This window comes from Cibotium barometz, chromosome 53 (assembly GCF_041138505.1).
Source record: "Cibotium barometz isolate CiBa-2024 chromosome 53, ASM4113850v1, whole genome shotgun sequence".
NCBI classification, from domain to species: domain Eukaryota; kingdom Viridiplantae; phylum Streptophyta; class Polypodiopsida; order Cyatheales; family Cibotiaceae; genus Cibotium; species Cibotium barometz.
In genome coordinates, this window is record NC_141098.1 from 25,987,791 (window position 1) to 26,000,807 (window position 13,017).

General features: G+C 44.1%; 1 protein-coding gene across 1 annotated transcript in view; it reads right to left on the reverse strand.

Annotated features, from left to right (window-relative positions):
* OVA1 (methionyl-tRNA synthetase / methionine-tRNA ligase / MetRS (cpMetRS)) overlaps positions 1 to 13,017 on the reverse strand; it is a 79,760-nt gene that overhangs the window by 27,759 nt on the left and 38,984 nt on the right. Inside the window, exons 4-7 of the mRNA XM_086789397.1 lie at positions 8,038 to 8,205; positions 7,707 to 7,831; positions 6,437 to 6,530; positions 6,232 to 6,330 (exon numbers count right to left, since the gene is read on the reverse strand). Of these exons, the coding sequence (XP_086645523.1) occupies positions 6,232 to 6,330; positions 6,437 to 6,530; positions 7,707 to 7,831; positions 8,038 to 8,205 (486 nt within the window). The remainder of the gene's footprint in view (positions 1 to 6,231; positions 6,331 to 6,436; positions 6,531 to 7,706; positions 7,832 to 8,037; positions 8,206 to 13,017) is intronic.

Genomic DNA, 13,017 nt, shown 5'->3' on the forward strand with positions numbered 1-13,017 from the left:
TCGATACCAAACTTCAACGGGCAATCCCCTCAATGTCCTTGCTTCCGCTCCACGTCCCCATCATTACAAGAACCAAACTCTTCCCTCTGCCTCAGAGGGATATGACGCCGGGTGCCAATATCTAATCAAGTAAAGAAGACTTTTGCAAAGAAACCTCAAAAACCACCAATTCAGCAACCACAAGCTCAATCTTGCCAACGGTGGGTCTGTAAGGACACATTGAAGAGCCATACACTCCAAAAGGAGATCTCAGCTTCATCAAAACACTTGCACTCTTTTGCTTCATCATCCTGATCCGATCAAATACTCCAAACATCAAAGAATAGGAGAAGACCCACACAAAAGCAAGACGTAAACTTCCAAACTTCATAAGCACATCAGCAGCATCACACAGGCCACAAAAAGCCCACATTTTCATTCTTGGATAAAGTAAATTCAACGCCAAGTATGGATTCCGTAGGAAGTATTGTTGAAGCTTGAATATTACACAACAAGTCGAGTATTCATTCTTAACAACACCAGGGGCACCTCAGTTGTCCAACTATTCTAGATCACAACAAAGTGGAAGCAATCAAATCATCACAAAATCCAAGAAGCCAGCCAAGTATGGTCACAGGAAACGCGAAAACGGTGCCCCGAAATAGCTAGAAACGGGACACCTTGGTCGATGCTGCCTACGTGGCATATTTTTAATAAAAAAACGATGGCAAAACGCCTTTGATATGCGCTGCCCACGTGGCATAAAATAATAGCAAAAAAAACATTGGCTGCTCGTCCCAGTAGCGATGCCGTTGAGAAACGATGGTTGGCCCAAAATAAATTGTAAGGCTCCGCCTTTGATATTCGCAGCCCACGTGGCATAAAATAATAAAAGAAAAACGTTGGCTGGCCCACATGCGATGCCCGTTAAGGAAAAACGATTACGTCGCCTCCTGCGCGTTGCTTCCTTCCCGTTGCTCTCCTTGCAACTTGTCTCAACACCACACCATATAATCTCTAGTACGAAGCTTGTTTTGTACAATGTACTTGTTTTTGGTTCTATAGTTTAATTTATCAAGTATATGTACCATTTCCTAGCCGTTCTCGTTTCCCGTGGTTTCCGAGGGGGTGTCGTTTCTGTTTCCGTTTCCAAGGGGGTGTCGTTTCTGTTTCCGTTTCCCGTTTCTGGTGACTATGCAGCCAAGGTACCCCAATATATCAAACATCTTCCAGCACAACCATTTCTCTCATTTGCCTCAACAAAGATACACCAGCATTGGAAAATCAAAGCAAGAGATTCCATGAGGTAATCCACTGTACTAGTGCCCCCCCCATGCAAAAAGATGTAAGGTTGTCCGACTTCGGCCATCTGGACAGCCCATTCTATATAACCAACTCACGCATAGCCCCCATTTCCAAGATGTGTTGGTGTTGCATTCCCCTTATCCTGGTTGGCTCTTTGGAGGCCCATCTTAGCCAAGTCAATTTCTAACAACGTAATGGCATCTCCCTGGAAGTCATATGTCTGCACTTGTTCCCCTTTTGTCCGTGCATTAAAGTCTCCTAATAGGAGAATCTCTCCTTGTTGGGAGAACTCTGCAATGTGTCCACATAATGGCACACATGAAGTCTCCCCTTTCTCTGTCAATCTCAATCTGCATGCATCACTCTCAAGCCAAGCCTCGCTAATCGCATCCACATAAAGCGAGCCTCCTCATCGTGTCTAACCATTGTGAGCATGCCTCTCAAATGATGGCGAAACAAGCATGACACTCCTCCTCCCGAGCCACGCATCCCCCCAGTGGTGCGTATTTGTCCTCTGAAAGCTAACTCCCTTGTGTTACCCTCCACTTTGGGTAGCCCTCTCTCAGGGCTTTGATGTGTTTCTGTGTAGAAGATAATATCCCTATCTGTGTAAGTCTCTATGAAGCCTCCTATGTCTGACCATAGAGTTCCATTGCAATTCCATACTCCCATCCTCAGTGCATCTGTGGTCTCACAGACCCCGCACCGTCATGTGGGGCATGGGCATTTATCCGTGATGATGACTCGGTCATCACGATAAACGGCCCATTTTCTTGCCTTGCGGGCTTCCATAACCTGAACCATCCTTGCTTTCCTATGTTCCATCTGTAGGGGGGTGGGGTCATCTCCAAGGTATATTTTGGTGGTTCGGAGGGTGGCTCTCTTCTTCAAGAAAGCCAAACGAGACTCCGTATCTTTGAACTTGAGGAGGAGAGGCCTCTCCCTTGTCGAATCCTTCTCGGCTCACCAAGCATCTACAAAAGGGGTGTCAATAAGGCCCATCTGTTTGCATAGAGTCTAACCGTCCTCTTTCGGTGAGTTGCCCTCTTGCAAGCCTGTTACTCGCACATGTAGAGCCCTAGATTGGCAACGCTTCTATTCCTCAAGTGTGGCCGTCATGATGGATGTGGCATTTGGGGTGTGGACTGTTTTTTGCTTTTTCACAACCTCAACCCATTTGGAGGTTTCTCCAACCTCTTCTTTGGTTGCTTCCATGTCTTTTCGGAGGCCTGCATGCTCCTCCCGGAATCCTGATTTGGCCTCTTGAATCTCTGTTGTGATTGCCTTCTTAGCCTTCTCTAGTTCCGCCTCAAGTTTGGCATTGGCATCTCACAACTGGGCAATCTCTAGAGCAAGGGCTTCTTGTGTGGCTAGCTCTCCTTCCTCTTTGCCATACTTGTGCATCTCTTCTTTGCATAATTCCATACATTTCTCCTTGCATGCAGCTAGGCATGCATCCTTTCAGGCTTCCATCTCTTGTCGCATCTCATCTTGCAGCTGTTTGTATAGTTCCTCTACCCGGTTGTCTTTGCCCAGGATCTCAGTCCGGATAACACATGATTGGGTCTCAATAACCCTCAGAAGGGCCCCCACCGGGCACACCCTTATATAATGGGTATGGAACTGGCTGACCAAGCCTACAGGCTAGTTGTGGATAGAACAGCATCCCTTTTTTATGCTTTTTCCCAGGTGCCTACAAGTTGGCCCCTGCTATATGTCCGTTTTTCTCTCCTCTCCCTCTCCTCATCTCTCCCAATGATTGTATATCTCCCTTGCTGACATGTGATTTCAGCGATTCAATATCCTCTAAAAATATTATTATTGAGTCACCCATCCACCATGTCCCCTCTGTGAGAGCTCCCAAAGGTAAAATTGCCACCCATCCACCGTGTCCCCTTGCTATATGTCAATTTCTCTCTCCTCTCCCTCTCCTCATCCCTCACAATGATTGTGCATCTCCCTTGTTGACATGTGATTTCAGCAATTCAATATCCTATAAAAATATTATTATTGAGGCAGCCATCCACTGTGTCCCCTCTATAAGGACTCTCAAAGGTATACTAAACCTAAAATTGTCCTGGACTACCCTAGGGCCTGTATATGTCCTCATCGTGAAGCCATGGCACATCTATAACAGGACTGATGCATGTAACACTTAAGCTTGCAAATGGTTGTTTAAATAATGCAAAAAGTGCCACCCACATTTTCATATTGTTTATGACCAAATCCAACAATTTGTGATATTGTCCATGTGCAAAATTGTGTTTCTAAGAGTGCATACTTTGAAATAAGGAAGATTCCTTTAGTTTCAAAGAAGTAGGTTGAAGCACTTCATCCTGCAATAAGCTTGGAGTCAAACTATAAAGCTTTGATAGCTTTATTAACATGATTAAGACTTAATTAATGAACATAAGACAAATGCTACAGGAAAAGACTGAATGATTGCATTGAGACAGGGGCCTTGCTTAAATAGAAGCCAAAAAGGTACAATTGAAGAGGCACATCCCTGTGAAGGGGTGTGGCTCTTGAATCAATGGTTATGTCCTTAGAACTTAGGGGTGTGTCTTTAATGAATAGGCATGTCCTTTGATAGTGACCCATGTGCAAGGATGTGACCCTTCACAGGTGTCTTTACAGTTAATGAGAGATTAAGGAGTAATTAGAGAGAGATTAAGAGAGTTAGTCACAATCGTGACATTCCCTCCCACTTAAAATAAGACTCCGGCTAAGAAGAGATGGTTGTCTTTTGAAAGAATTCTCGAAGAAGTTTTGGATATTCCTATGAGTCTTCAACACTTTACCAAGTAGAGTCAGAATCATCAAGATCACTCCATTTAACCAAAAAATCTGTAGTGAGCTTATGTCGTCTTTCTTTGTCTGACATCAAGAATTGTCTCTGGAATTAAGAGTATGTGTTCATCTTCGATTTCTGGAACATAATCCAAAACATCTAAAACTGAAAAATCACCGTCCACAAACTTCTTGAGCCAAGAAATATGGAAAGTTGAATGAATTCTACCCCAAGAAGGCGATAATTCTAACTTATAACGGACAGATGAGTTCTTCTTAATAATACAAAAGGGTCCATAATATCTTGGGCGAAGCTTTGGAAAGATTGATTTCATTGTCTTGTATCGATGAGGGACAATATATAATAATACCAAGTCTCCTTCTTGAAATTCAATGTGACGACGATACTTATTAGCTATGCGCTCATATTGCTCTGATACTACTGTGAAGCTTTTATAGCTTAATTAACATGATTAAGACTTAATTAATGAACATAAGACAAATGCTACAAGAAAAGACTGAATGATTGCATTGAGACAGGGGCCTTTCTTAAATAGAGGCCAAAAAGGTACAATTGAAGAGGCACATCCCTGTGAAGGGGTGTGGCTCTTGAATCAATGGTTATGTCCTTAGGACTTAGAGTTGTGTCTTTAATAAATAAGCATGTCCTTTGATAGTCACCCATGTGCAAGGATGTGACCCTTCACAGGTGTCTTTACAGTTAATGAGAGATTTAAGGATTAATTAGGGAGAGATTAAAAGAGTTAGTCACAATTGTGACACAAACACATTTCCAATGTATCTACCACTGAGGAACCGAATGTTGGTTATGCACCCTTGCTTGTCAAGCACCAACTTGCAGATGGCCTCTACGGTCGTCTTCTGCATGTTATCTTGCAAATCAAAAGAGCTTTCCCCCTTGTAATCTTTTCATGTGTCACTTCTACGGTCTACCACCTTCTCTTCTTCACCTTGCTTTTGACTTTCTTGATGGTGGTACTAGGATAATATCTCATCTTGATGTCCACCCATTCAATAAGATGAAGAAGCTTGTCGTATCTCTAACGTACCCTCTTCAATGTCTCCATGTCCTTGTGCATGATTGTCAACCTGTGTGCATGTGCAGCTATTAACATAGTATCTTGAAAGAATTCAAAGGAAATCCTCAGTTGCTTCCTGAAGAGCTCTTGCTATCTATACAGTCCCATACCAATATGACATTAAGAAAAAGGAGAACAATTAAGCTCAATGTTTTACAAAGTTTCTCTTTCAATGTGAATATGAAAGGACAGTAATACTCATCGATGGGGCCAATTATTCTAAGATATGTGTAGAGGAGGACATCTCTATGGGGGAAAATGTAAGATCCTGAAGTGAAGAAGGGCTAGAGATCTGCAGCAGAAAGAGCACAATTGCAGGCGTCTGATCTAAGGAAGGTTGGTGAACAAACAAGGTGTGCACTAGGCATCAGGCAACCATAGGAGGGTAACAGCCATCATACGAAATTGGTGACAGCTAGTTGAAAGACAAAGCCAAGAAACACAGGGCAGCTCCCAATAAGGTCAGGCTGAAAAGGCGAGAAAGGGTTGAAAAAGACGGGGGGCTGAAACACAAGATCTAGGCATACACTCCGTGCACATGGCGGGGGGAACAAGTAAAGAAGGGCATGTAGGGGCAGATGAAAGCAGAGGTAAAGAGAAAACAGAGGGGCACAGCAAGGTGAAACTGCAGGGGTAGAAGGTGGAGAAGTAACAGAAGAGGGTCAGAGGTGAGGGCTGTTCTAGAGGGGGGATACAATCACCAAGATCAAGCGAGCATCAACTCAACAATCCTCTCTCAGAGGTCTCATGAGTTGCCAGTCATGTTTGGTGACAAGCGGTGTCCTCCCTACTCTTTGGTTAAGACTTAACTCCCGACTCTTATATCTTCCATTGTACTTGATAGAAGACTCCTAATCTGGAAAGAAAAAAAGACTATTGCATCAAGTATAAGCGGCCTATTTACATTAACAAGACAAGCTAACTTAAACAAGAGCCTTTTTCTTATCTTTTCAGTGCATGGTCCAAAAAGATTTGTTGACAGTTGATTGGTTTGAGACTTACTAGACTACCACAATTGCAGCTTCCTACTAGTACACAATAGCTAGAAGGAGCTTGCCTTTGTTAAAAATCCATGCCCAAATACAACTCCTGGAAGTGGAAAGCCTGCAGACATCAGCATTCCTGGCCAATAAACTGCATGAAACCTCAGAATATCCTGCAAGATAAGAAAGAAACTTAGTTTTATGAAAGCTGCCATGATATGTCACAACTAATTAGTTTGCAGTTTTGTTTCAAAACAAGATCTCTGACAAAAGTACTACCTTTCCTATTATGTGTACAGAGGCAGGCCAGCCAGCATTAAAGGCATTCTCTAAAGTGGGTTCCAGCTCTTCTGGTAGCAACGCGGATACATATCTGAAATAAAGGAAAGGGAATCTCAGCATTTAAGTAAATATAACAAGTGCTTTAAAACCAAAGTCGATAAAGTTTCACCAAATCACTTGTGAAACACCTGGGTCATCCCCCCTATCTGGACTAATCTCATCCATGCTCTGTGTGGCCACAGGAGGCACACTCTTGTTGGAGTCCTGATGCCTTTCTGTCCAGTAGTGTGGGCAGAACCTTTAGACCATAGTCACCAGAAACGAGAAACAGGAACAGAAACGTTTGAGGAATGGAAACAGGGAAATGAGTTTTTAGGGGTGGAAACGGCCGTTTCTTGTGACAATATCACTTGGGAAATGAGAAACAGCCACGCAGAAACGCGTTTCTAGGGACTGAAAAGGCCATTTCCTATGACTTTGCTTTAGAAACTACCGGGCCCAATATGACTACCTTTCCCCACTTCCTCTTGGCAAGGTTGCAGTGGGTACCCTTACAATATTTCATGGGCCATGGAGACGGGGTATAGAGTGTTGAGGATGATGGTTGAAGGCTAGACTTCAAAAAGAGCATCCTTAGATATGGCCAATTATGACACAGCAGGCACTAACAACACAACAAAGACCCCCAAAATGGCACAGCTGGCCCACCATGAGCACATAGACCCAAAAGGGCACCTGGCAAGCAGAGTACAAGATGATTCTAGAACTGCAAGAAGGTGTTCCTGAGGACAAGAGATATGCGCTTGTTCTCTCAAGCACCAAAGGACTTATAAACTGCCACCAGTCTATGCCTGTGTGTTAAACCTTAAGAAGACCCGTCTTGTACAAGGCAAGGCGAGCCCTTTACATACGTCTGAGTCTGTTACATAACTGTTTCGCAATTAAAGCTTAATTTGAGCTCTATTTGAATCTTTCTTTCAACTCTGATTTCTGCATTTCTACCAGTTTGAGCTCTATTTGAATCTTTCGTTACATAACTGTTTCGCAATTAAAGCTTACTTTGAGCTCTATTTGAATCTTTCTTTCAACTCTGATTTCTGCATTTCTACCAGTTTGTGAGTTCAAACAGCCTAAGCGTAGTAAGACAAACATTCTATCCAACACCTAGATGATCAGAGGGAACGCACACAACAAAAAGGCCTAATGCAACCTTTGAAATGTTTTACATGGCCAGCTGGCAAGTGATCAATACATCCATGGCCCTTACCCTAGAAGAGCATCAAACCAAACATAAATGGTTTGTTTGTTGTCAGTAGGCACAGGAATGCCCCAATCGACTGCTGCTCGAGAGATGGAAAAATCTCGCAGACCATCCTTGACCCACCCTATAACCTGTAAGTATAGGACTAGTTAGCCGTTAATTAAGAACTAAAAAACTTTCAATCATGCTCTAAATTCCCTGCATACTTGTCTGCTGGCCAAACCCTTAGATGTAAACAAGATCATAGACATACCATACTTCTTAACAACATGATCAACACTCTAAAAATACAAGTAACACAAGAACGGCACACACTGAGTTAATTGAAAGGCCATACCTCATTCAAGCGGAAAGTGGGTTGGACAAACTTGGAGTGTGAAGACAGTAAACCTTCAAGGCTCTTCTGATATTTTGATAAAGCAAAAAAAAAATTGTCTTCTTTCCGGAACTCACATGGCTTCCGATGTATCGGACAGCATTTCTCTTCGATCAAATCTTTCTCCTCCTATTTGTCACAAAATGCAACCCTATATCATTCATACCTACAAAGAAGGCCTGCAAAACCCCTTTATTATAATAATGGCCCTTTTCCTCAAAAAAAAAAAAGGGCAGTCTTTTGAAATGGCATAAAATGTCCTTATATTTCTTTAAAACTGTCTTGATGTTTTAGTCTCCATAGCTCCTTATGTCCATCTCATATGTAAACTATTAATAGTGATTAATGTGGGGAATAAACAGGTGCTAGTCGGTGATGTGAATGGGAACCTAATAACTTAGTATTCTAGATTTAAATACAGCGGTTCTAATGTGTATGAACAACCCCTAGTGTGTGGGTTCTTTTGTGTGTGGGAACAACCTCTTAATAGGATCTTATGTAAGAAACTACCGCATGTTCGCGCCACCATTGGCAGCGAAGCTATTGGCCAGCGAGCCAAAACCGCCCAGGCGAAAGCGGCGGCGCCGCCCCCCTTGTCGGTGACACTACTACAAACAGAGCCACCAACGCTAGCGGCTCTAGTGCTGAACCAACCACCTGCGGTGCTCAACATGCTTCTGCCACCGCACGCCCAGCACCGCCAATCCGATTTTTTGCCCTGCCTGTCATCTGTGCTGCTCATTCTTCCATCCTACCTCGGCACTCCATGGCCCGCACTCCTTGGCACCTCCACTTCGCCATCATCAAAAATACTTTTTGATTATGCATCCAAGAATTCAGTGCAAATCTAGGCACTCGTGCATCAATGCAATTATCTTTCCGGAGAATTGTTCAAGCTCAATCAGGTGTACATCTTGTTTCCGGTATACCTTGGCAATAGCATCTCACAACCAGTTGAATCCCGGTGTCGTGTGTGCACAATCTAGTTCTTTGTCCATACTTTCTCACAAGCCTCTTAATGCACAAAAAGTTCCCATGCGCCAGTCTGCATGTCTCGATCGTCTTACCCACTTGAAGAATTCATCAGATAGATATATGTAGAGGTCAACCCTAGCATAGGTACTGCACTAGCAAGCATCATAGTCATCCTTACCAGAATGCCGTAATTTATGCTCGAATTGCTCCATGGCAAGGGCTGAAGCAAGAAGCTCTTGCAACGTATGGCTCATCGGCATATCTACACCCGATTGGTAGATGGGTTGTAGTCCAAATTTGAAATTTCTCTTCTTTTCAGGCTCACTAATGTGAATAAATGGTGAGACCTCCAAACATACCTTCCAAAACTTTGTAACATATGCATGCACCGATTCATTGTCCCTTTTCGATCTAATTTGTCCTACTTGCGGATGATCTTCACGGCATGTCAGGGCAAGAATTTGAAGGCATATGTAGTGCTACATGTGAACAGGCACTAACTCCAAGGGCACTTTTGTCCTACGGGCTTTTCCCCTTGGACATTTGGTGTGAAAGGACACGTAGACTAGGTTTTATTATTATCACTTGAACTTGTGGCTTATCATTAGTGTGTGAATATGTGCAAGTTCTTCTGTTTTTCGGTATTGCCTTGCATAGGGTCTAAGAACCCTATGCCACCCTTCATGAACAAGTTGCCAGCACAGCTAGCCTATTCAGCAAGTCCGCCATCCTCTAGGCAACATGGAGAGCAAGGACACCCAATCAGCAGCCTGTAGAGGCTTACAAACATGCAATCGGCCAGCATAGCCTAGGATTAAGCACAGCATTTAATGCTAAATTTTGGCCTTTTTCCCTTGTCCACAGCGGACCGACAGCATCTATAACAGACTGACCAGAGCAGCTAAATTCGTATATAAGCATGGGCCTAGTCCACAGCATAAATCGTTCCATCAATAATCAATCGACAAGCATTCTAAGAGTAGTTATGTGTGCCTAGAGCTTCACAACTCTCGTGGATACATTCAGGATTCAGCAATTTATTGTGCTACAGTCCCGATGTCGCCATTTGGTCCATTTCCATTTCTGGAGCCACTTCTATGGGACTGTCATTCCATAGAGCGGCCAGATTTGTGCAATGTTCACATGGGGCCAAGCCAGTGTCCCATGTGAAAAGGCCAGTTTTATGGTGTCACATGGACGGGAGCCAGATCCGTGGCACCCGTGTGCGACCAGTGCTGCGTCACATGGACGGGAACCAGTTTCGTGCCACCCGTGTGATTTGCTTCGTGCTATATGGACGGGAGCCTGTTGGTGCCACCCGTGTATGGCCAAGATGGTGTCTTACCTATGGGACTGTCACTCCATAGGAAGCTCCAGACATATTTATTTATATTTGTCGCGCCAATTTTGTGCCCGACAGGAACCTCTTGTACAAGTTTCATGGAAGGGAGATTTCGTCCATTATTTGTATACATGCATTTATGCCTGCATGCATAAATTTGTTTTTCCATGACTTGTTTGCATGTGTCTGCCTGTTATGTCGTGCCAGTACACTCGACGGGGACGCCCCCCAGTGTACCGTGGAATGTTGTTTGCTGACTTGGTGGTATGGCGTGTGAACAGGTGTTAAGTATTTTTCGTTTTGGCCTTTTAAAATGGTAAAACCCATAAACTTGAGTGAACCTTAACATTTATAAGGTATTGTGTTCACACTCAGTTTAAATAGGAGCTGGACACTTGCTTATGCTTATGAGGGGAGGGCCCAAAGTAATAAAATGAACTAAGGTTTTATAACCTTTTAAAAAAAGGCTTGCATGGAAATTCCCACGTGTGGGTTGGTGGAAAACTTGCCATCTTCAGGGCAGCTACCGCCGCCTCCTCCATGCCTGCTGAATTTGCCCCTACATGCCTCCTCCACGCCTGGAAGGACTCGCCTGTGTGCTGCCCCTGCTGTACCACCTGCAGTACCCCCCCTATCTGCTGCCCAGCTGTACCAGGCTGTACCCGACTATCTGCTGCCCAGTTGTACCTGGCTGTACCCGCCTATCTACCCTTGTTGTACCTGCCAAGGAGCTGCTGTACTTGCAAACAGAGCTGACTGCCCTACTGTACCTGCAAACTGATGGCTGCCTACATGTACTTGTGTGTACCTAGTGTACCATCTTCAATACCTACTGGCTGCCCACGTATACCTGACAGTACCACCTCCTATACATGTTGGCTGCCCATCAGTGCCTACTGGCTGCCCACGTGTACTTGATAGTATCTACTGTACCTGCAGGCTGCCCGTAAGTACCTGCTCTACCTGTCTTGTGTACCTGTTGGTTGTTTTGTTGAAGCTTCCATTTTGGAGTACAATACAAGGGAAATGGTCTTCACTACTGAGATTTGAATTAAAATCCATGCCAGGTATTTATTTCAATATTTTATCTCAAATTCAGATAATAAGTCAAGTTAAATGGTATTATTCCAAGCTTTGTGTAGGTAAGTTCTTCTCCAGTTGCATACACTCTGGAGGATCATTGGAAAGAGGTTTCTTCCATGACTCCCTGACCGCACCCTCATTTATAGAGGAGCCAATGAAGGTCAAGAGGGTATGAGGAAAGACCAAGTACAAAGCTTAATTGGGAGAACCGGGAAACGTTCCCTCCGCGGTGTACACTGTTGCCTGCGTTAGTGTACACCCAGTGAAGGTGGAAATGAGCCTGTGATTTGGGGTTACTCCGACCAACACCTCTTCATCGACTTGAACTAGTTTTATTTGGTTGTTTTCACTCCCTTGTGGAGAAGTCTGGCCTATCAGGCCCGTGACACTTGTACAAATATAAATACTCCAAGAAATACAAAAAGCATGGAGAGAGGGGGGGGGGCAGCTCTTTCCGGCCCCAGTGCTAGTGTCATTTGTATTTTAAGTATTTCCAGTATTTGTGCTGCTGATGTTGTTTCCATTGTTTAATAACAGTTAAATTAAGTGTTCTAAATGTGTATATTGTCTTCCGATCTGTAGGCCTCCTGTAGGGAGCGGTCACATTGGTATTAGAGCCCGGTCATCTCTCTTTCTCAAGAGGAGACACGGGTTTTGAGATCGGAAGCAAGCACGAACACTTAATTCAATGGACAGCCAGGGCAACCCATTGGAAGTTTAGAATTCCGAGGGGCCAATCAAGTTCTTCACGGGATTCCGATGCCTTGCATAGAAGGCATAAGCCTCTTGAGAGAGTCTATGACAGTGCATACAGGAGACAGCCATCACGTGGTAAAGAACCCATGCATGAGGAAGAGCCCAATGCATCGAGGGCTGAGTTGGAGCACATGAAGAGGCTCTTGCAGGCAAAAGAGCGAGAGCTGAAATTCTTGCATAAAGACCCCCATGTACAAAGTGTCATAGAAGCCAAGAAAGCTGATGCTATGGTGGACATGACTTTAGAGTCTATGGCTTGAGAAGTGGGCAAGAAGCCAAGGGAGTTGGCACTCTCTTATCTTATCCGCAAGGGTGACCTTAAAGAGGGAGAGGATGGATAGCTTATGTTCAAGAATCCACCCCATTTGCAGCATGGAGACCTAGCCTCTCAAAGTTTGAGATCATATTTGCATAAAGAAGAAGTATCGGTCACCTCTCGCCATGCATCCACTCCTCATGGCACAAGAGGAAACAGATTTATGCATGCTGAAGGCCATTTGGATTCTAGGTATGAACATCATGGGGACAGTGGTCGGCATGCAAGCCAAAAGACCTTGCCTATTGAGTTGTCTCGTGGCGAGACAAGGCATCTTTCAACAAGGTCACATGCAGTTGGGCCACAAGAATCAAAGACCCATGTCACTTTGGCTAGTGAAACACCTATCATTACCCATGAAGCTTATGCAGAGAGAGCTACCCGGTGGACAGGGGCAAGAGAAGGAGGCAAGAGCTTGAGCCTCATGCCAAAAAGATCAAGGAGTTCAAAGCCGTGGACAAATCAGTGA